Source organism: Chenopodium quinoa, unplaced genomic scaffold, assembly GCF_001683475.1.
Source record: "Chenopodium quinoa cultivar QQ74 unplaced genomic scaffold, ASM168347v1, whole genome shotgun sequence".
Taxonomy (NCBI): domain Eukaryota; kingdom Viridiplantae; phylum Streptophyta; class Magnoliopsida; order Caryophyllales; family Amaranthaceae; genus Chenopodium; species Chenopodium quinoa.
In genome coordinates this window covers 1,832,323-1,855,379 of record NW_018745569.1, presented here as the reverse complement: position 1 = coordinate 1,855,379, position 23,057 = coordinate 1,832,323, and the positions used below count along the sequence as shown (strand labels likewise).

General features: G+C 35.2%; 1 protein-coding gene across 4 annotated transcripts; it reads left to right on the top strand.

Moving 5' to 3' along the window:
* Positions 1-1,127: 1,127 nt before the first annotated feature.
* On the top strand, positions 1,128-22,235 carry LOC110716325. 4 transcript variants are annotated; one of them, XM_021894943.1, is made up of 25 exons: positions 1,130-1,369; positions 1,732-2,199; positions 2,286-2,410; positions 2,505-2,599; positions 2,700-2,924; positions 5,161-5,248; positions 6,829-6,880; positions 7,573-7,638; positions 9,507-9,637; positions 11,490-11,560; positions 11,696-11,890; positions 12,514-12,552; positions 13,361-13,468; positions 14,251-14,340; positions 14,781-14,856; positions 15,627-15,723; positions 15,821-15,890; positions 15,968-16,144; positions 16,230-16,352; positions 17,529-17,612; positions 18,896-19,080; positions 19,533-19,671; positions 19,756-19,815; positions 20,221-20,292; positions 21,410-22,235. In XM_021894943.1, the coding sequence occupies exons 2-25, from the start codon at positions 1,790-1,792 to the stop codon at positions 21,515-21,517; spliced, it is 2,886 nt and encodes a 961-aa protein (XP_021750635.1). In that variant the 5' UTR covers positions 1,130-1,369; positions 1,732-1,789; the 3' UTR covers positions 21,518-22,235. The 4 variants fall into 4 exon arrangements, with proteins under 4 accessions (XP_021750636.1, XP_021750635.1, XP_021750633.1 ...); XM_021894941.1 differs by having other exon boundaries at positions 1,605-2,199; XM_021894942.1 differs by lacking the exon at positions 7,573-7,638 and having other exon boundaries at positions 1,131-1,369; positions 1,605-2,199.
* Positions 22,236-23,057: the final 822 nt, after the last annotated feature.

The window sequence follows — 23,057 nt, the reverse complement described above, 5'->3', positions numbered from 1 at the left end:
AGGGCACTCCCCAGTCGGGCGAGCAACCGGGCTCCATGGACTTCTTCGATTGGGCTCTTAATTGGCCCAATCCGGATTTCCTCTTTGGGGCTTTAAGACTCGGTCCATTGCCTCTGTCTTTTCTTCTCCGCCGAGCCCTTAATCACCGGTTTGATTACTCCAACGCGGTCTTGGGCTACGGATTGTGGTCATATGTACGTGATCCTAATCCAATGCTCGTAGTGGCTCAAATAAGTCTGGGAAAATGCTCCAAATCTGCAATTTCCTATAAAACAATACCAAAGCTACGAAAACACTAGAAAACGCATATTAGTAATAAAAATAGCTCCGTAGAGCCAAAAATACTCCTAAATATGACAGGGACGGAGGCAAATCACTATATAAAAATGGACATATCAGTGAGTTTAAACTTCTCCCATTCTTTGATAAGATCAGATTCTATTGCAAATCGACACACTCACAGGAAAAAATAGCGTGAAAGCAAGCATAGAAGATAACAATCGAGTTACGAAACAGGAAGAACCACAAACCCTAGAACCAAGGACTACGCACCCTACCCTAGGGACTTTTAGATATTATTTCATAGATAACATTTTTGCAGATTTATATATAGTATATCACTTTAACCAATGTTCATACATAATATTAAATATAATCTTATGATGACATATTAGAGTAATGTCAATATATAGTTTTCGATTATCAAATTTTCATAATTCATATATTTAAAATTAAAAATATCATCAGTCAAAATTTCACTTGATAAATATATCGATCTAAATAGGGCATAAATTTTTATATGTGGCTGGCCACACGGTGTGGTCAGCCACCATGGGGGTTACTTCGGTAGTGTTATGGGGGTTACTTGGTCAGTGACTCAGTGTTATAGGGGTTACTTGGTCAGTGTTATAGTGGTTACTCGGTCAGTGTTATAGGGGTTACTTAGTCAGTATTATAGGGCTTACTCAGTCAATGTTCCAAGGGTTACTTTGTTATATTATAAGTGGTCACATAATGTAGCCAACTGCACACAAGACGAGCTGTTTTACAAAACGGAGGAAGGTTGTCGTAATTAAATCACCCGGATACCTTTTGCTTAATAACCGCATACCAGCCCAATTGTACGATTCAGCGACACTAAGGATTACGGTCGAGGTGACCGGTGCAATTTCAAAGCCCAATACTTTAGTCACGTGCTGAGGAGCATGCCAACAGAACGTTCGAGTTCTAACGCCATTTTATTATCTACGAGCCCTAATTTCTCTACAATTTCAATCCTCAATTCTTCTCCAATTCATCCAAAACCCTAAATTATTGATTTTAATTTTATTTGATTCGTTTCTAGCAGTAACAAAATCGGTTCTTTAAGGTAATTGCGCCTTTTCTTAATTTGTGTCTGCTATTAATTTATACATTTTCAGATTTTGCAATGCATTGGGGCAGAATTCACCAGATTTCAGCTGGATTTTGATTAAAATGATTTAATTTGTTATTGTTTATTTTTTATTTTTTAATTTTGATGCATTATTAACGTGAAATACTTAATCTTTGCTGTTATTTTATTGATGAATTGAAGGATATGTTTAATTTTGATGAATTTATAGGAATTTTGTGGTAAATTAACGAAGTTGCAATGCTTGCAAGAAGATTTAAATGTAGAAATCAGAGGTGGGAGTATTTATGTCAGTCATTAAAGTACTCAATTAGATTGTACTCTGGTGAATGCTCCAGTTTTCGAGGTTCTATTGCTGGGGATGCTTATGTCCGGGGTAATTATGTGAGGCAACATATGTTAGAATGTAGCCGGGCGATCGGTGCTGTAGGAAATTCTTTGCCATTGAATGGGAGGTTACATACGCCTTGGCGGGGTGGTCATTTGCGATTTTACAGTTCGGAAGGGGGTAGAGGGAATGCTAGAGATGAGGAGCATATATCTGTGAAAGATGGGGTGGACTTTGACAAGAATGGTGCCCCGCGGACAGAAGTAAAGGAGGCTGTCCAGCAATTCGATCAGCATGCTCGGTTAGGGGAGCAAGATCAGAAGGAATGGCTGAGTAACGAGAAGCTAGCGATCGAGAATAAAAAGAAAGAGTCCCCCTTTCTTAGCAGGCAGGAAAAGTTTAAGAATGAATTCATGCGGAGGATTGTCCCGTGGGAGAAAATCACTGTTTCCTGGGAAACATTTCCCTATTATGTCCAGTAAATATCTTCTACCGTTGTACTTTGTATTAATTTTAGCACATATTATCTTGATACCATGTTCATTAGAGCTATGTTTTTGTCAGTGAACATACGAAAAGCCTCTTGGTGGACTGCGCTTCATCCCACTTAAACAACAAGAAGTTCACTTCGGCATATGGTTCTCGTTTACCGTCTTCAAGTGGGAGAATATTACTACAAAGTGTTCCAGGTTTCTAATTGACTGCTTTACAACCTTTTGGCAAAAACTGCATTGCATAGAAAAAGTATCTCTGGTTGATGTGATCTTCTTTCATGATTTCTAGGCACGGAACTGTATCGAGAGAGATTGGTTAGAGCGCTTGCTCGTGATTTAAAAGTTCCACTATTGGTGCTTGACAGCAGCGTTCTTGCTCCTTATGTAAGTTTTTCAGCTAACTAATGATTTGTTGTCGGCAATATAAGTGTTCAAAATAGAGTAAACACTGGACTCTGTTGTTAATGATGGTGTCACGGTGCAGGATTTTGGGGATGATGGTGTGTCCGAAAATGAATCAGATGATGAACATGCAGTATCCAGTGAAGAGTGCACTTCCGGGTCAGAAGGCGAGGATGAAAATGAGGACGAGTGGGCGAACAATGCTGAAGCAAAATCAGATGCTACCGAGGATGACGAAGCTGATGTGCAAGCATCCGCTGAAGCCCTTAAGAAGCTTGTGCCTTTCAATCTTGACGAGTTTGAAAAGGTATGTTTAATGTGAAGTCGATAACTGTTTGGTTCCTTGGGAAGGAAGCATTGTAGCAGATATATTTTGTGTGCTTTTACCCCCTTTCTACTTTTTGTTTTGCCCTTATTTCTGACATCCTTTTGTTAAGAGACTGATATTTTTTTTTATAAAGAATGTCATTTGTATGCAATATCTTAAAGAGAGAATAAATTGGGTTGGCTAATCTGTTGGGTGAGTTGGGGTCTTTTATGTTATCTGAATTATAGTTAACGTGTGTTTGAGACTTTGGGGTACTCTTTAAGTTCAAAATTATCTTGTCTAAGTCTTTATAGTCATTGAAATCTCCCCATGTGTGAATTTTCTCTTTTAGCCACATACTTTTGAAACTGTTATGCTTAACTAAATGTTTAAACCTTAGTGTGGACAACTCACTTAGGGAAAACTCTGATGATAATATGTAGACTGGGCAGCCTAATGTTATTGAACTTGACCTATGAGAGGATGTGTATCTTATGCCTTTGAAATTGTGATATAGGTACTTTTTTCTTGCTTTATGCAAATTGTCTTTTATCTTGGAATAATGTTTTTTTTTTTTTTTGGGGGGGGGGGGAGGGAGTGGGATTTATGGAAATTTTGTAGGTACAATTATTTTGGGGGTATGAATCTAGAAAGAACAGATCAATTTTTTCAGAATAAAGTTAAGTATAGGAGAATTTAATGGATATACAGTGAACTTGCATTTTAAAGATTTTGATTTTATATCGGGACGGTTCTTAATGATCATTTCCATTTACTCTCTTTGGTGGACTTCTTCTTGTATAGTATTGTTATTGTTTTTTCTTTAAAAGTTGCTGGACATCACCTTTTGTATAACCCTTTTGCTATCATCTCTGTACAATACTTTTTTTTTTTTTTTTTTTCTTTTTTTTTTTTTTTTTTTTTTTTTTTGTAAAATACCACTAACATTGTATATATATTTTAAGTTTCAATTATGCACTTGCTGACAAAATCTTACAAATTGACGAAATACACCAAAGGATATGCTTGAACTTACCTTGGTTTCTTTCTCCTATTTCCTCCTCATGTCCATTCTATTCCCATCAAATCCTCGACTTCTCTCTTACTCCCTTGTCCTTATTTTTTTTTCCTTAGTGACAATATAATGTGCTCCAACTCCTTTCTATTTATGGATTTCTCTCTTTCCTCCTCCATTTTCAGTGAATTTATTTTGAGGTCAACCGAGGTAGAGGATGGGTCTTAGTTTTAAAAGGCGTGAGGTGCCAAGGGTCTTTGGAGCTAAGGCGCAATTTTTTCCATTTATTTTACCTTTTATTTTATTGCTTTCCTGGTATAACAAATTTCATAAAATCAAATTCAAATTTAAGTTTAATAACAAGTTTCAAGCAATTTTTTTTTTTTTTCTTTTATTCTTTTTCTTTTTTTTTTTTAAGAAAAAAATTCTAAGTACAAAAACTTATATTCTGTCCAAAATTATTTTTATTCTTCCAATTATTGTCTTAACTACGAAGCTATGTGAAATTTGAGGTTCTGTATAAATCATCTTTAGCATAATCTCCATATCTAAAAATTTTACTCATACGTCCAAGTAAATTTTTCTTGTGTGTTTATGAAGTTCATTCCTACTAAAATTTTGCTAAATTTTGAGGAATTTGGATCTCACTTTCATTCTTATTACCCTCTGGGCACCTCATGTTTCTTACGTTGATACCCTTGTGAAGTGACCTTTTGTAATAAATATGGGGTTGAACCTTGTGCATACTTCCTCCGTTTCTTTTTAGTTGACACATTTTGACTTTGTGCACTATTCACGTAACTTACTTTGACTTCGTTTTGTGATTTAGTGCTAAGAAAAAATATAGCTATGTGGGGTCTTGTTGTCTCAATATCTATTATCCAAATATCAATTTTTTTTTTTATAATATTTTCTAATACATAATTAAAGATATTTGCATTTAAAAGTGTGCATTGGAAAACGTGTTTAAACGAAGTGTGTTAATTAATATGAAATGGAGGAAGTACATGTTTTCTATTAAAGCTGTTCAAACTGATAGATCAGCTCAATTAGGCATACATTAAAGTTTTCTTGGCAATGCAATTGACTCCATTGGTGATTCCTACAAAAATGTGCTTTACTTGATATTATTCCTTTTACCTTCTGAGTTAGTGGTGTGTTTCAAGATTTTAACTTATATGATGACTAAGTTGGCTGTTTCTTCTGTCACTCATGTTGCAGCGAGTATCTGGAGAATGTGAAAGTGCCTCTGAATCCTCCAAGTCAGTTAACCAGACTGCTGATGAGTCACAACGACCTCTGAGGAAAGGTATTTTGTCATTTTTTCTTTACTTCAACTCTGCATTTCTCTTCTTTGTATCTGTGATTTATATATAGTATCTTGGTCAATTTCTGTATGTATATGGTTTTGGTTGACTAGATGTTATGAACTGATTTTCACTGACCGGACTCACAGAAAAGATTGATTCTTGATTAACTAACTAATCTGGCTTTTTTGATTAAATTGATTTAATAAGAAGAAATAACAAAATGAAAGCTTTATTATTAATTGACAGTGGGGAAGGATTACAAAAGTTGGGTTTAATAGCTTGAGGCTGTTACTCTCCAATAGTGAGTTTAGCTCACAACTCTCCAGCAATGGCTTTAGGCCATGACTTTCTAAGGTTTCCTTTCAATACAGATTTCTGCCTATCTCTCTCCTCCTTCCCTCTTCCTATTTATTTACAGTTTCTAAGATGATTCTAGATTGTTTGTCTTCTTTTGTGCCCATGTGGCATCTCTTGGTTCCTTACATAATTTTTCTACTGTACTACACTTAATGACTACTAACATACTAAATTTCCCGTAAAACCCTCCCCTAAGTTCATTACACTAGACTGGAAATATTGATGCTCTATTTGGTGTACATGTGGTCAAAGTTACTTGGAGTCTGGGATGCTGGAGGCTATCATTAAGATCATTTTATTATATAATGATTGACTTTTCAAGATTAATGGATAGAAGAAAGCCATAAATATTTCCTTTTTCGTTAGTTGCTTACACATTGGAAATCTAAGGTCCCTGTATATTTTACATTCTTGGAATGCAAATCTTGTTTTTGGTGGCTCTATACGATTTATACTTGGCAACCTAGGAAGTGTATATCCCTTGATGTATTGCCTTTTGTCTATGAAGCAAGGCAGTCATCTCTCCTTTTGCTGCATATCTTTGTAACTTATTGGTTAAATGTTTCTGATTACTGTTGACTTATTCTCCTGGCCCTTCATTCTGGGTCTGGATTTGTTCCCTTTGTTTTCTTTGTAGTGGTCAACCATCACATCATACGTCTATATGTGGAGTTTGGAAGAAATAAAAGTGGGAGATATCAGTGCAATATGTTTGTTTGGCTATTTCTTGTGCTTTGTGATTAGAGAGATGTTAATTCTTCGGAATATGGGTGGAATGCAAAGATTTTTGGTATAGAGTATTGTGCTTTGTTTCCTTTTGGCGTGATTCTTTAGGCTTTTCTGAGGATGCCTTTTGGTGTGAATAGCGTAACTGACATGCTCCCCCCCGCCCGTGATTGATTTCTTTGGCTCTTTTTTTTTTTTTTTTTTTTTTTTTTTTTTTTTTTTTTTTTTTGGTTTTTGTACATGTACGCACATGTTACTTCGGCTTTTCAGTTTATAGACAACAGTTGTTTGTGTGGCTTCTATGTATTCTCGCGCCACATTATGATCTGGTGTTTTCTTTTTGGAGATTTTAGTTCCAGTATTGCGCTTCTGCATGAATATGTCCTAAAAATATAGTTACAATTGATAACTGTTGGACTTCATTTACCCTTTATATACTGATTTATTCTTTGAAGTTAATTTGTAAATATGGTCATTTTATACTGTCTGCTTACAGGCGACCGTATCAAGTACATTGGACGATCTGTGCATGTTGAATCAGATAGCAGGTCATAACTTTTCCACTTTTATGTTTCATTTTTGAAAGAATTTTCTTTGGTGTTTCTTCACAATACCTTGATCATGGAGTTACCATTTGCAATTTTTCGAGCATATCTTTCCCATGTGTGCTCTTCTGTCTAATTAGCATGCTATTCTGATTTACATTATATCTATGCATGTATAAACTCAGACTTATTTTGTTGTTGATGACTAATAAAAATCATGCTTGTTCTGCATGTTTTTGTTCTATTGATTTATAAACCTTTTGTTTTGTATGTGTGGGATGATTTAATGCTTGTTCATACTCCTCAGTATCAAAGACTATTTTCTTTCAACTGTTTGTTTTTGCGTTGATTTGGACAACTTCCTCGTTAAAGATTAATCCAGGGATTTTATTATCTTTTGCATTTTAAGAGAGAGGGCATAGCAGGAAGAATTATACAAGCTGAGTTTAAATGCATAATAGGCACTATTTCATTTGTAATTTGTTTATAAATTTCATCATGGTAGTTCTAGAATCTCTTTTGTTATGGGTGGGTTAGAGGTAGAAAATACCTTGACACTTCCGATGTAAAATAAGAAAGAGAATTTTTTTCTTCTTTCTTCTTTATTTCTTCTAGAGAAACCTTTACCACTATCTCCTCCTATTGAGATAGCATTGTCCCCTCCCTTAATCATTGACAATATACAATGCTCACAGGATCTTATTGGGGAAGATTCCAACATCCGATGGGCCGATGAATGCTTATACTATTATTCGTAGCAGGTGGGTTGGTAAGTTGCCATTATATGTTGGAGAAAGAACCCAATTGATACCTGCAAACACATGATTAACATCCTCGGATCCAATGTAATAAAAGTCACTTTAGCAACTCATACGCATTCTAAGAATTCAATTGAGTCTAGTTAAACTTGCGACAGTCTTTTTAAGTGGTTTGAAATGTTGCTTGAATAATATCATATGACCTACATTATCTTGTACAATATATAAGTAATGTGCATTATTACTGTAGTATGAGTTGTTTTACGCTTAATTAATAATGTACATTATTAGCAAAACATATATAACGTGTCTTCCTTTTGATAGGGTTACATTTAGAAGGTTTTATTTTCTCTACCCGACACAGAAGAAGATATATTCTTCTGATATAATTTATTTGTGGATTTTTTTAGGTTGTAGAATTTTTTGTCAAGAGATTTTTTAACTAGTTTCGTAGTGCTACATTTAGTCCTGTTTGGACTCACCATAGATATTCTTTAGATTGGCTTTTATGATCACCATTGTGCCACTTTTGGCGAGAGAGAGATTAAATGGGGGAAAATAGAGTACAAGCAGGCTGGTCTAAAGAATTTATTGGAAGATTTGATGGTTGAAAAGAGTAGGATAATAGGAGTATGCAATGTAAGAAGTCTTAGAGGATTGGAGGAGTCGAGAAGATGTGATAAGAGTTAAAGTTGCTCTTTGAGGTCACTAATTGGAGGAGTTTTAGAAGGGGTTTTTAGTGGGAGGAGTCGACAAGATGTGAAAAGAATTGAAGTTGTATTTTGAGGTTATTGTTTGGAGGAGTTTCAGAAGGAGCTTGAGGTTGGAGGATATGTTGTTATAAGAGATCAAGAGGTTACTGTTGTTGAGATTTCCTTTTCCAATCAGGCCCTATATTGTGGAGCTTGTTAAAGCAGGCTGTGACACCTTGTGCTGATAAAGGTTAGTTGAATAGGCCCTTGAGTTGGGATGCCGTTTGGAGTGTTAAGGTTGTCGGGATCCTAATTGTGTAACACTTTGAAAGGCTTTGAGAAGTTCTACGAGAATCAGATTTTTTTGGCAATAAAAAGCTTAAGCTGCTGAACTTTTTCAACCTTCATGCCAAGTCGTGGTTACGGATGTTAGGCCAATGAGATTGATCAATAGTATGTACTAGGCTATTGGCTAAGTTTCTTGCATTGTAAAATGGCTACTTATTGGGAAAGAAGCTGAATATGTAGACTTGATAAGGTGGGTTGGTTGATCATATATTCTGCAGATTTATTATCTTTATATTAGAAGGTCTATTGGGAATAGAATATTGTGGCTGATGGGCTTTCTTTGCTATTTTGTGAGTAATTTAGCTGAAAAAGAATGATCTATATCAACAGTTAGTTTCTTTGTAGGAGAGGGTTGAGACATATATGTGTTGTTGGTTTGATGTGTATCGGTTTCTAGCATTTTCTCATTTTGCTTGACATGCATTGTCAGACCTTGGTCTTTGGTGTATTTTCTTGAATGAATAACTGTCAGTTATATCCTGCTTGAAGAAATAAAGTAGTTTATTCTTATCACTTTACTACTTTAGTCATTCAAGTTCTTAAACTCATGCATTTGAAGAAGTCTTTGCTTCTGCATTTTCAGGTCTTTATTTAGTGCATTACAGTTTATGTAGAGTAAAAAATCCCTTTGAGCTTGTTTGACTATATTTTTGTATAAAAAATCCCTCTCTCACATATATGGTTTATCTTAAATTCTCTTTTTATTCACTGTGTGTGTGTGTGTGTGTGTGTGTGTGTTGGGGGGTGGGGGTGGGGATGGGTAAAAGTTATTATTGTTTTTCTAGGAGTATTTCGTGGATTTTATTATATTGGAGTTGGCCACATTTGCAGAGAGATACCAACTGGACAGCGTGGCGAGGTATACGAAGTTGAAAAAGACCGTGTAGCTGTCATTTTGGACAGGGGGGAAAAAGATGGTAGTGCAGAGGAAGATGCAAAACCTCCAATTTATTGGATTCCTGGTAATTCCTTATACTGATCAAGCTTCATTTTTTTTAGTGATATTGTTTATTCTATTTTTCATTGGTTGAACAGTCAATTATTGTCATTTCTGACTAATTCTAGATGATGAACACTAATGATTGATCCACTAATTGACAATGAAGCTTGGCAAAACAGTCATCTTGTTTATGCCTGCTTGAATCTGTAGCATAAAATAATAGATGTATATGTCCTCGTTTACTCTGGACTGTGGCTATGGTTTGATAATATGGTTTTGGTCTTGATCATGGGAATGGTCATGGTGTAACGAGAATGGAAATGCTGCGTTGATCGTGGACCACTGGGCCGTGTTGTGATGCAGATAAAATTTGAAATTTCTGAAAGAATTTTCTAATAATTGTATGCTATTAGAGTAGTTTAAGTATATTATTAGACTCGTAGAGCTACTTAGGGAACCTTTCGCTGTATCTCATGATAGCAAGTGACTTTTGGTTAAACATAGGACATAATGCTAAATGCAGGGCAACTCGGGGTTGGATCCTTTGATTTGGTCGAGTAAGCAGGATTAATGGTTTGGTCTATCAAAAATCTTTTACATTATACTGCCGAACCGAAACATCTGAGCCTTTCTTTGGCTCAGGCCTTGGGATCTTTGTTAGGTTCATTCTTGTATCAGAATTCAGAAGCACCCTGCAATTGGCACTTAAATTTTCACTCTTGGACTAAATTGGAGAATGTCTTTGTTTATGATTAAAATTTGCTTCTACTTGCTCATCTTTGTGAAAAATTGGCCTAAAAATATACTGTGGGAGGTAGCCTGGTTGTTGTTAAGTTTACTTTGTCTAATTTAATCATTTTAATTTACATATTTAAAAATGTAAAATCCGAAATAAATGAAGTATAGTATATAGTGTTTGAAATTTTACAGAAATATATTTCACCCCATCTGATCAGGGTATAGTAAGAAAATTTCATTGGAGATGTAGATGAATTTCTCAGGGGTCCCCCCAGCTATGTGAAACGGTGAAAAAGAGAGAGGTGATGCTCTATACATCAGATAAATTTGATAGGATGAAAGTCTCATATGTTACATTATGTACGGCCAGGAGTGGGTTGGGGTAGTCAGAACAATTTTCTTGTCATCTTTTCACATTGATAATTGATCCATTGAGTTGTTTTCTCCCTTTCTCATTACTTGTACTGCTGATCTATAGAGTTGCTTTGGGTTCTATAGCTATTTAGAGTAAGTTGAGTTTTGAATGTTGTTTTTTTTTTCTTTTTTTTTTTTTTCCCTGCATCTTGTTGATGATATTTATCTATCTATAAAATGCTGTAATTGGGGCATGATGTGAAAATCTCAAATCTTGTTGAGTTCTTCCTGTATTTTCACAGTTTATTGGTTTAATGCTTTCATCAGGTCTCTACTGGTTATTTCTTAGACAGTTGGTGTATATATGTTATGTATTTTGCTGTTTTCCTGTTTGACATTTTTTTGGTGTTTTACCAGTGGTTAAAACTCTGGGGTGTGTTTAAGTTTTGATTAGTTTGTATAAAGTGCATAACACCCCAATCCCCCCCGCCTCCTTTTAACTATCTTTGTTGCGTGCAAACAATTATTACCTCCACTCATTTTTACCACACTTTCCATTTTAGGAAGTTTTGTTATGGTTATAGTTGGAACATTACGCTATTTGCATGTGATTTTTCTCTACCCCTCCCCTCATCACGTGAGCGCCTTAAACTATTTGCCTCCCCCTTATGTTGCAATTGCAGAAGAATGAGGGAACAATAGGTTAAAAGAGTTCCTTTCCATGTGTTTATAAGATATTGTATGTTGTTTTTGAATTGATTGTTTCCTTGTATTATTTGCAGTGAAGGATATTGAGCGTGATCTTGATGCTCAGGCCGAGGACTGTTATATTGCTATGGAATCTTTGTGTGAAGTATGTTATGGATCCAAGACTAGGGACTACCTGTATAAAATAATATTTGCATATGGAGAATCCTGATGTTTCTTCTGAGTTCTTAATTTTTGTCATGAGCGTTCTTTTAGCCTGACTATGCCCATGTCTTTTCAGGTTTTACAGTCACAGCAACCTCTCATTGTCTATTTTCCCGATTCATCGCTGTGGTTGTCACGTGCAGCTCCCAAGTCCAATCGTACTGAGTTTGTTAGCAAGGTTGGAGAGATGTTTGACCGATTATCAGGGCCATTGGTCCTGATTTGTGGGCAAAACAAAGTAGAAACTGGTTCCAAGGAAAAAGAGAAATTTGTAAGTTTCATATATGCTACCTTATGTTCTGCTTTGTCCATCCATGAGATCTCCGCAGTTTATTGGTCTCTTTAATCCTTATTGGTGGATTATTTTGACACTGAGAACCAAATCAACTAATAGCTTCATTTACAACTGATTTGTCTAGAATATTACGTCATATTCAATTCTGAACTTGATATTATGTAAAGCTTTGGTCTTATTGATGAGGATTCAGCTAACCTTTACTGTAACAACAGAAACCTAGGAAAACAGGGTTTTAAATATTTATTGGAAAGTGGGTCCTTTTTTTGGGCAGGAAAGAGTTAGTTGCTTAAAGACATGGGTTAAAGAGGGAACATGCCTAAATGGAAAGTAGGAAGACTAATGGAGAATGGAAGGAGTATGTGCTAATGAAAAGCAAATCTTTTGAATCTGATTTTATGAAATTTTTTTTTTTAAGTTATAGATTTTCTTGCTAAGGTTTTGTCTGAAGATTGTGTTGAAAGTTCAATTAGAATAATTTACATCTTAAATAGTTTTATTTTTATCCCTCTCCCCCCCCCCAAACAATTACATATGCATGATGCATGCAAGCTACTGATTATTGCTAAAATATATATTTTTTAATTGTCGTTTTGCAGACAATGATACTCCCGAATTTTGGCCGCCTTGCAAAGCTGGTAATGTTTCACATTCTTTTCTTAGCAATTGGCATCATAATATTGACTAATTTTTGTTTTTAAAGTTTCTAATTTCTCTGTCTTTCTTTCTTTCCTTTCTTATATCCTCATCTTTCTTTTTGTTGTTTTTTCCTGACATTATCCCAACTGGGTGTCATTGTGAATTTGTGACGGTTCTGTTTAGAACCTTGGTGAATGGTGATATGATGGTTTATATACTGCATGCCTCACATACATCAATTTTTTGAGTTGCTCGATTATTTTTGGACAAAGGAAAAGGGTGGAATCACTAGATTGGCTGTTTGCATGCATATCTTGATTATTATTTTTATGTGCAACTTTTGCAATGAGAGGAGTTATTTCTCTTTCTTGGTAATTGGTATAAACATGTTATGATAGATATATTGAAACTCATAATTTTAAATCCTTTTCTGATAATATTAGTAAAGATTTGAGGGAAGAAATTATGGAGGAGTTGATAGCTTTTGAGTTGCTCAAAGTGGTCCTTTGTAACATATGTTTCATCTTGCTGAAGTGTTTGTCTTCTGTGAATTTATTTGATTATTTCAAAGAATACAAAAAGATTGCCAATTCATTAATTCTACCATTTATATCTTCAATTTTTTTATTAATTTTTTGGTCAATTTTGTGTATTAAGATATAATGAGTTTTTGATTGAACATCTTGGTGTTTCTGGATTGATGTTAGTTTTCCTAATTAATGATGTAATTCAAAATTACCTTCTGTCTTCTGTCATTAATTATTATTTTGCATCTAACTCCATTCCCATTTCTTCTCAATTTGCCAGCCACTTCCTTTAAGAAGACTGACAGAGGGACTTAAAGCAACAAAGAGATCTGATGACACTGATATATATAAGCTTTTTACAAATGTCATGTGTATACATCCACCAAAGGTAACTGAGTAACTGCTAATACTATGCATTTTGGAATTAAGCTGTTGTGGCTTCCTTTTAATCAATATCCCTTTCAACAGTTTCCTTTAATCATTGCAATCCATCGTTATAATAGATCTAAGATGATGGCTTTCATTATATGAATCTACCAAATGTCTTTTCTTTTATCAACTTGTTTTGTTGGACACCATTCGTGTGCATCTTAGTCCTCTTGAGCTCTTTTTTTAAGCTTTCTTTGGTCATTTTGGTTAAGAATGCGGTCACTCATGAGTATGTAAGCCTTTGTTCGATTCTTTGATGATTGTGATTCAAGAATTTAAATCTGTTAAATTATGAAAAATATTTAAAGTTTATATCAAAGCTGCTATGTATTATTGTGAGCAAAAAGGAATGAGTTTTAAGATCTCATGTATGTGAATTTTTTTTAACTTACACCGTGGTTTTATAATGGTTGCGGTAACAGCACATTAAGGTATATACCTGATCTCATCGTGTGATGTGAAAAGTACATGTTACAGGCATTGTTCGCAAATTTGCATGTTGAAAATCTTAAGAAACAACCTTGTAACCGAAGGGCCTTGATTTAATTCCACAGTGGAATCATGTCATATCAGCTTGCCGATATTTTGTTGCCCCTTGTAAAATATATTTTGGTGTAACAGATTTTATCCATGAAAGTCTTTTTTGTTCTCATACCTAAGGTCCTTACTGCTTTTATATTTAAAGGTCTTGAATATGTCATCTTTTCTTTTGATTGTCTTCTCTCTTCATGCTGCTATCAGGAGGAAGAGCTACTTCGTACTTTTAATAAACAACTTGAAGAAGACAGGAGAATAGTAATTTCACGCAGCAATCTGAATGAACTACATAAGGTACTGCATACCTTTGTCATAGTACAGGGATATAGCCTTCCAGCTACTCAGGTGTAAGGCTGAGTATATGTTGACCTTTAGATTCTGCTGGGCATGGGATTCACTCTGGTCTTATTGTTTTAGTTGGCTTTCAGTTTGATTTTATGTTACTACCTTTCCTTTATATAAAACTAGGCATTGGCTAAGGGTAATGTCTGGGATGGGGAGAAATTCCCAGCCATTGTTTTTGGAGACAAGGAAATTTCTTTATTTGAGTATCTGCGACTTCTATCCATACTATATACTTAATTTTGGCCTTGGATCATTGTTGTCAACAAATTATTTCTATGGATGTATCGAGTGACAAAATCGTTCCAAATAGGTAAAAAAAATAAATATAGGAACCAACCCTGCTAACTTGAATATATATCACACTCTTATGAAGTTATGATGTACTGCAGGCTCTTGAAGAGCACGAGCTTTCTTGTTTGGAGTTACTGCAAGTTGGCACTGACGGTGTGGTCTTGACAAAAAAAAGTAAGTACCCAAGATGATTGTTGTGGTCATAATAGTGCTGGTCTCTGCATAGTATTTACCTGAGCTTCAATCTATTTAAAACATAATTGGTGAAGTTTCACTTATATCTATTCTGTGGAGAGGCTAAATGAGTTTACACAGGGGTTTGTTGTAATACTCCCTCTATTTTTTTTTTTTTTTTTTAATGCAACACTTCCCATGATGGAGATAATCCACGCTATTTTATTATATCCTTGTCCTCTCACGGTCCCCAACTCTTACCTCTCATACTTGATTATTATTTCTCTCACCTCACATCCCTTTTTAAAAAAAACTATTAGCCCACTCTCTTTTTTGTAGTTTTTAATTCCCCAACCCTGCATACACAATATTTTAACAAATTCAACTCAACCACCTAAATTTCTGTGATGGTCAAAATGTTGCATTTTTTTTTTTAAAAAAATGTGGTGAGGTACTGTATCATTGTAAACGGAAAAGTTACTAGGGAATATGGCTATCTTGTTATATCTTCAATGGGTTTGACTGGGTTCTTAGATACTCAATATTGTTATAATGGTGTCTTTTTTGTGTTCGCGGCAAAATGATGGGTCACCATGTAACTGATGTGAGAAAAGATACCTATTTGGCAGTCTTCTCCATTTTCTGTTATATATTTTCGCCTGGACCAGGAATGTATTTCCACATTATTATTTCTGCTCTGGTGCTTTATCAAGTATTTCCTTCTCCTGTGTCTTTTTTTGACCTACTGCTTCCTCTAACTCTATCCACAGAGGCCGAGAAGGTTGTTGGCTGGGCCAAAAATCATTACTTAGCATCTTGCCTTATTCCTTCCATCAAGGGAGAAAGACTCACTTTGCCTCGTGAAAGGTTTGTAGTGTATTATTTCTTCATATTTATTTGACAGACTTATGTTGCACATATCTGACTTGGTTTTTGCAATTTCTGTTTGGTGTTTTGCGTATAGCTTGGAGGTTGCAATTTCAAGGTTAAAGGAGCAGGAGTCAATTACAAAAAAGCCTTCACAAAATCTTAAGGTATGCATTTAGTTAACATGCGATTTGATGATACTCTCTGTTATAGCTTCATGTATTTAAATTATCTGATCTGGCAGAATCTTGCGAAGGATGAGTATGAGAGCAACTTTATTACAGCAGTAGTTCCCCCTGGTGAAGTAGGTGTTCAATTCGATGATATTGGTGCTCTTGAAGATGTGAAGAAGGCACTGAATGAATTGGTTATTCTTCCTATGAGGCGGCCAGAACTTTTCTCTCGTGGAAATTTGCTGCGGGTACTCCTTTGCATCAAATACTCATTGAGTTTAATTTTGTTAAAAATATTACATGCATCTATTAATAGTCTGAGGCTCTTAACAGCCTTGCAAGGGTATTTTGCTGTTTGGACCTCCGGGAACTGGTAAAACTCTTCTTGCCAAAGCACTTGCAACTGAAGCAGGGGCAAATTTCATTAGCATTACTGGTTCAACATTAACATCAAAGGTATGAGCAGCACATCTGGCTGACTTTTGTAATCTAGATTTATAAACTTTTTCCTGTCTCATTATCTTACTACATCTGCATGCAATTTGTAGTCTTGTTTATATGTTTTGTTTCCAATATTCTAAACTATCATGCTTCTTGTGTTTGTAGACTAATGCCATGTTCTATTCACCTTATTCTAATAATCTTTAGAAAGAGTAATTTAAGTTTAGGAAAAATGTGGTATGTATTGCAAAAATAAGTTAAATTCAGTAAAATAAATTTTGTAAAGAACAAATATAATAGCAAATCAATAAAAATAAGTTTTAGTAAAAAATAATATAAGTTTAGAAAAAAAAAAAATTAATTTCTGTTAAAATGATTTACTCTTGAAAAATAGTTTTAATTCACAATAATCAAGTGAAGAGAAGAGGGCCTAACAAATTTTCATTTGCTGCCAGCCTCAAACCCTCCTTCTGCCAATTATGAAAAAGTAATGTATTCTTTTTTTTTTTTTTCTGAAAGAATGAAAAGAGTAATATAGAATACAACTAGAGTCTAGATTTCCTCAGAATTGACATAAATTAAAACACAGAGATATCTCACCCTTTATTAGAAAATTAGTCTTCAAAAGCTGCCTTTATGTCTGGCTTACACTGCTGTATCATCTTTGTTTGTTTAATATTCGTGTTAGTCAATGGTCATCAAATAAGGTGTTGCATGTGTTAGTTTCTTAGCGGAGAAGAAGAAATAAAGAATATTTTTTTTCTGTTCAATGTCAGACTTATAACTTCTACAGTGATCATGAGCGTTAAAGTTGTAGTCTCTCCACCTGAGTTTGGAATTGTTTGGTCAAATAACTGTCTTTATAGCTCTTGTTTCGAAATGTGCTTGATATGGACATAATGATGCGGTGTACTAATGTATGAGCTTTGTGCTGAAATTGAAAAAGGTACTAGTAGAACTATACGCTTTATATAGCAAACTATATTTTTCATGTTTTAACTGTCTCATGTCCTCTGAAAAGTTATGATTTCTTGAATGCATGGTGTCTTTGCTTGTTATGGTGACTGATGAGGCTTTACATCTTGACCTCACTTGATCTTGTCAGCCTTGTAATCCAAATTGGATATTTTTTTTCCTTTATGATATATATCTCAATATTTGTCTAATTGTTTTCAATTAATTACATGGCAGTGGTTTGGAGATGCTGAAAAGCTTACTAAGGCTCTTTTTTCTTTTGCTAGTAAGCTGGCACCAGTCATAATATTTGTTGATGAGGTAATATACATTATCAGAATGCTTGTATTAAATGCTGAAGTATGGCTCTATTTAACCGTAAAATTTCTTTTGTCTTCAGAAATTTGCATCTACCTTGATTACAATGTAATTTAGGTAGTGTTTGGCCAAGCTCTTGAAAAGGTTTCTAAGCATGAGAATCTGAAAATTGGCCAAACAAGGGATTTTGTAGAAGTAGAAATAATTTTTCTGAAAGCCCAAATGACCCCAAAATAGCTTCTAGCTAGTGTAGAAGCAGAAGCATCAAATTGGAGCTTCTTGGAACTGTTCTCGGGGAGCCAATATACTCAATTAATGAATTTTTAGCATACCCTTGAGTTTTTAGAAAATACCCATGTGTCCCATCTTAAAAACATTCTCTCTCCTCCCCTTTTCTCTCAATAACCATTACTGATACTCTGTTCTATGGCTACGAGTCTCCTTGCTCTCCCAATTTCCCTTTCCTTCAACCTCACATCCTCCATAAACAAATTATCATTAAAAAAAATTTGAAAATTGAGGGTCTGAAAATTTGTTTATAAAATCAAAACTCTCTCTATTTTCTCACTGGAAATGAATTCTGAGATGATATGGTTGTTAATTTTTCTATTATGAGAAAGATGACAGTGATGTTGCGTTGTTGTGGTTTTTTTTTCTTTTCTTTTTTTTTCTAAGAGGCTGGGTCGATCTTGCGAATTAATTTCAACAGTCAACCAACTTGGTTGATGTTATGGGAGTGAAGAAATATGGGACTATGAAAAGTTAGATTGCTTCCAAATCCATGAATTAAATCATTAGAGGAATTGAAATTGAGTTGTGGGTAGTTATGGCTGCTACTGTTATTTGTTCATACGATTCAAGCAAAGAAGATGATGAATAGGATACTCCAATAAAAGCCATATCAATGAAAAGAAAAAGGAGTACCATGTATATTGGGCCAAACAATGTAAAAACTGATTTTGATTCTTAAAAGTACTTTTAAGATTTTATGGCCAAACATAACTACTTCTCCTAAGTGTTTCGAGAGAACTACTTCTAAGAAAAAGAATTTTAAGAAACAGAAATTGGTTTTTAGAAGCTTGGCCAAACAGACCCTTAATGATCATATGTTGCCATTTTAGATGCATCTTTTTTCTGGTTTTCTTAACACTAAGAATAGACATAATTAAGTAAGCTTGTTCCCCATGGAAAGTAGCTATTTGAATGGGAGTGTTGCATGCTGCTTGCGGTTGACAGTGTGGTCTGAGCTCTGTATAGTAAAGAAGATGCCTTTTCTCTTCATTTAGGTGGACAGTTTGCTTGGTGCTCGTGGTGGGTCCTTTGAACATGAAGCAACTAGAAGAATGCGTAATGAATTTATGGCTGCTTGGGATGGGTTGAGGACAAAGGATACTCAAAGAATTCTCATCCTTGGTGCAACCAATCGCCCATTTGACCTTGATGATGCTGTCATTCGTCGTTTGCCGAGAAGGTAAGACAATATTTTTGCTCATTGCCTGGCTTCTTCTCTGCCCAGTGCCAACTAAGTTACCTCTCTTAATTTAATTCTTTCAAAAATCTGCTGGTTTGAGACTACAAGATCATTTTATGCTGTAAACCTGAGGCATTGTAATTTTATATTTTCCTGGTTTGCTCTGGTTCCTGCTTTTGATATTCGTCAATGTATATTGGATAATTCTCTATACTTTTTCTTAGCCTCTTTAATTGTTTGGTTGTTTAAATTTTGGAAGCTCTGAAAATAGCAGTTATATTTGCTTATCTGAAAGCAGTTGCTTTAGAATCATGATATATCTGTTTGTCATGCAGGATTTATGTGGACCTTCCAGATGTAGAAAATAGAATGAAGATTTTGAAAATAGCAGTTATATTTGCTTATCTGAAAGCAGTTGCTTTAGAATCATGATATATCTGTTTGTCATGCAGGATTTATGTGGACCTTCCAGATGTAGAAAATAGAATGAAGATTTTGAAAATATTTCTTGCTCAAGAGAACATTGAGCCAAATTTCCAATTTGATAAGCTTGCAAATGTGACAGAAGGATATTCTGGGAGTGATTTGAAGGTATTCTGAATTTTCTTGATCTCATTTTTTTTGGCATTATCCTACATGTTTGAGCTTCTAACATATATCTACTTTGTTCTGCAGAACCTCTGCATCGCTGCTGCATATAGACCTGTCCAAGAACTCTTGGAACAAGAAAATAAGGTACATGTATTATGTAAATCTCTCAGCAAACTTATATTCAATCAGGCTGAAGCAGTAATTCAGTCTGATCTGTATCCCTGACTTTACATGGGATTGAGGCTTTCAGGAGTCGAGTCCTTGTACTTTCATGTGATAGCATGTGAGCAAAGAGCTAGCTCATTGGCAAACAAAAGTATTAAATATTATTGTGTTTTCTTCTTGCTGTCATGCATGTTTTTCATGTGATTGTTCTTATTGTAAACTTTAGCTTACTGGCAATTCTGAAGAATTCCTTTTTGGGGTTGTGGAGTTGTCATTAAGCTATGTGAAAGGATGTGTTTATGTGCCTTATTATATAAAGGTTATGTGTACTAGTAGCACGGTCATTTACCCGTTTGTAATACGTTCAATTGCTTTTCCTGACAGGTTGAGAAGAACGTTACATCTTCAATACTACGTCCACTTAGTTTGGAAGATTTTATTCAATCAAAATCCAAGGTAATTTGTTTTACTACTTTTTGCATTAGTCCTTCCTATGGGCTTAATTATTCAAACGAGTCTATACGGTGACAAAGAAAAAGCCACTGGACACGAATAACTTCTATTTCTCTTGGACTCCATGTCAATTATTGTTGCATTGAAATACGTTGTTGATAATAATTGAAATATAAAATTGATTTTTTATTATTTTTTTATTTCAAGCTTATAGTGTTGATTATTTTGGAGTTGCAAGTAGTATTATAAAGAAGGCAGTATGCTCTGGTACTTGGAAGGGATGAGTAATTGTGATCCACTACTTGACTTATCTACACTAGACCATGGGACGCAAGCAAATCCCTATCTCGAAGTGTTAAGTGAAAGGATATAATAGCACTTTAAAAGCCAGTGGAGAAATTATATTCACAACCTGAAAATTTTCTAAGTTGTGCTAAGTTAGAGATTGGATTTTTATAGGAAATTTCATTCTCAATATGCCCCCTTATTAGAATTTTTCTTTTTAAAGTAATTTTCATCCTCAAAATTTTCAAACAAAAAATCTATGCGTTGATTGTGTTCCATATAAACTAGTTAGAAAGCCTTGAGGCTTTATATTTTGTCATTTTAGCTCGAGGGGTGTCCTATTGCCAGCCTTTTGTCATTTTTAGAGAATATGTCCTTGTTTTCATTCTATCTACCTATCCAGTTTCTCTTGCTTTCTGTTTATAGTCAGAGGTGGAGAAAGGGAATAATTCACCTCAGCTATAAAAGGAAAAAAGCAATCCTCTATATCTAAAATATTGTAGAAATCTCAGTGCTATATCTTTCTTGCACATGAACACACAATGGCTGTTTAATAATATGAAATAGTATCATATAAAGGCTCTGATATTTGTGTATGGCGGAGAGGGAACTGTTTACCTATGCTAATTTCCTTACAACCAAAAACCTATCATCCCTTCTGGGAATAGGAAAGAACTGTGTTTACCTAACTCACTAATCCGTTACAAACTAAATTAAATATTTCATCTCTGGTCAAAGAGGAGGAAAGAGGTCATATTTTTCACTTGCTGGTTATTAGTTGAGGTGAAATTTTCTGACAAAGTTTGTCATTGCTTGATCATTTTGTACATTGCAGGTAGGACCTTCAGTTGCTTATGATGCAGCTAGCATGAATGAATTACGAAAGTGGAATGATCAGTACGGAGAAGGTGGAAGCCGGAAAAAGTCACCATTTGGTTTCTAAAGCAGTAAGCAACTAAGCAAGCGACTCCTGAATGGTTAATCCTTCCAAAATTGGAGTGATTGGCACCGTGATGATGAGAACAATGGGTAAATTGCATGAATCTTATGGACGAAAAAGTTAAAGAAAGAACGTTAAAAGAAAATGAGGTGCGCAAGAAGACACGGCTCTGTGTACCTTAAATAAAAAGCCAGAGCAGTTCTCTACTTCTCTTCTCCTGTAGAAATAGAATGCTGTTGTATGCAATACATCGCGGCCATATAGTTTGCCATACATCATGTAATTTAGCAGTAGGTCTTTATTTGTTTAATATAAAAAAAAATTACGGCTTCTTTTTTTAAACATACCTTCTATATTGAGAGAATGGGAGAGAAATTTTTCTCCGTTCTTTGTCGTAAAACTGGAGAAAGAGTGAAAAAGAGGATTGGGGGGATGCAATTTGGAATCACAAGTGAGGGAAAAAGGTCCGTGGAATATTTACTCGTTTGCATTATTATGATTGATCCAACTGCAGCGACGAGTATAACTCCCTGAAGGGGGTTCGAATCTGTATGTATATCCTAGAATTGATGTAATAAACTTGGATGTTCGTCTATATCATCTCATTTTATGTGTATATTTGGCGGTAGTTAGGAAGTTTTGACTACAATCTCAGTCATTAGTCATTACGCATATTTTGTCATTTCATATTTTTGAAGTTATGAGTTGTGTTCAATGCTCACTAAGATAGTAAGATGCTATTGATGAGTTAAGTAAAGCTGGGCACCGTACTGTGCCGTGCTGTCGTGGACTGTGCCGGCCGTGCCTAGCCACATGGTGGGCCATGCCGTGCCGTTATGCTGGCACGGTCGTGCCGGCCATTTCCACAAGTCGGCCCACGGCACGGCATGGCCCACGTGCCTAGCGTGGCGTGTCGTGCCGGCCCTGTGTTGCCCATTTTTTTTTAATATTTGCTTTATTATTTTGTTAAAAAACTATTTATTTTATTATAAAAGTATCGAGCATGGCGGGCCGTGCCGACGAGCCGGTGTTCGTGCCGCCCGCTGTGCTCGTGCCAAATTTCAATTTCCTTGTTCACGGCACGGCCCACAGACCGTTCCACGTGCTGTGCTCGTGTTGACTCAGGTCATCTGGCATGCCGGGCAGCCGCGTGCCAGCCCGGCTTATGCCCAGCTTTAGAGTTAAGTCCTGAAGTGTAAAGGGCAAACCTGTATCTCGAGTTCATTTGCCCTTTCTCCGAACAAATTTTGTCTGAACTTTATTAATTATTATTTAAATTTTACATAACATTATATTTACAAAAATTGAGAGATGCTTTAAAAAGTATTCTAAAATTTTCTCTAATTTAAAATGGTTATATATTTAACAACTATCCAAGATTTTTAAGAAGAAAAACAAAACTAGGCCACAGTTTCCATTGCTTGCCACGAATTAAATCTAGAATTCGATCATATCTAGGAGGAGGAAAATTCCTAAGATTAAGGATGACCTTTGGAAGTATGGCAGTTGACTGGGAAAAATGACATATTTGAACTTATTTGAG

Coding starts and splice junctions, on each gene's coding strand:
- LOC110716325 (XM_021894941.1), top strand. CDS start 1,634: ATGCTTGCAAGAAGATTTAAATGTAGAAATCAGAGGTGGGAGTATTTA. Junction 11,891..12,513: donor CCAAGGAAAAAGAGAAATTT/GTAAGTTTCATA, acceptor GTCGTTTTGCAG/ACAATGATACTCCCGAATTT. Junction 19,816..20,220: donor TCTTGGAACAAGAAAATAAG/GTACATGTATTA, acceptor TTTTCCTGACAG/GTTGAGAAGAACGTTACATC.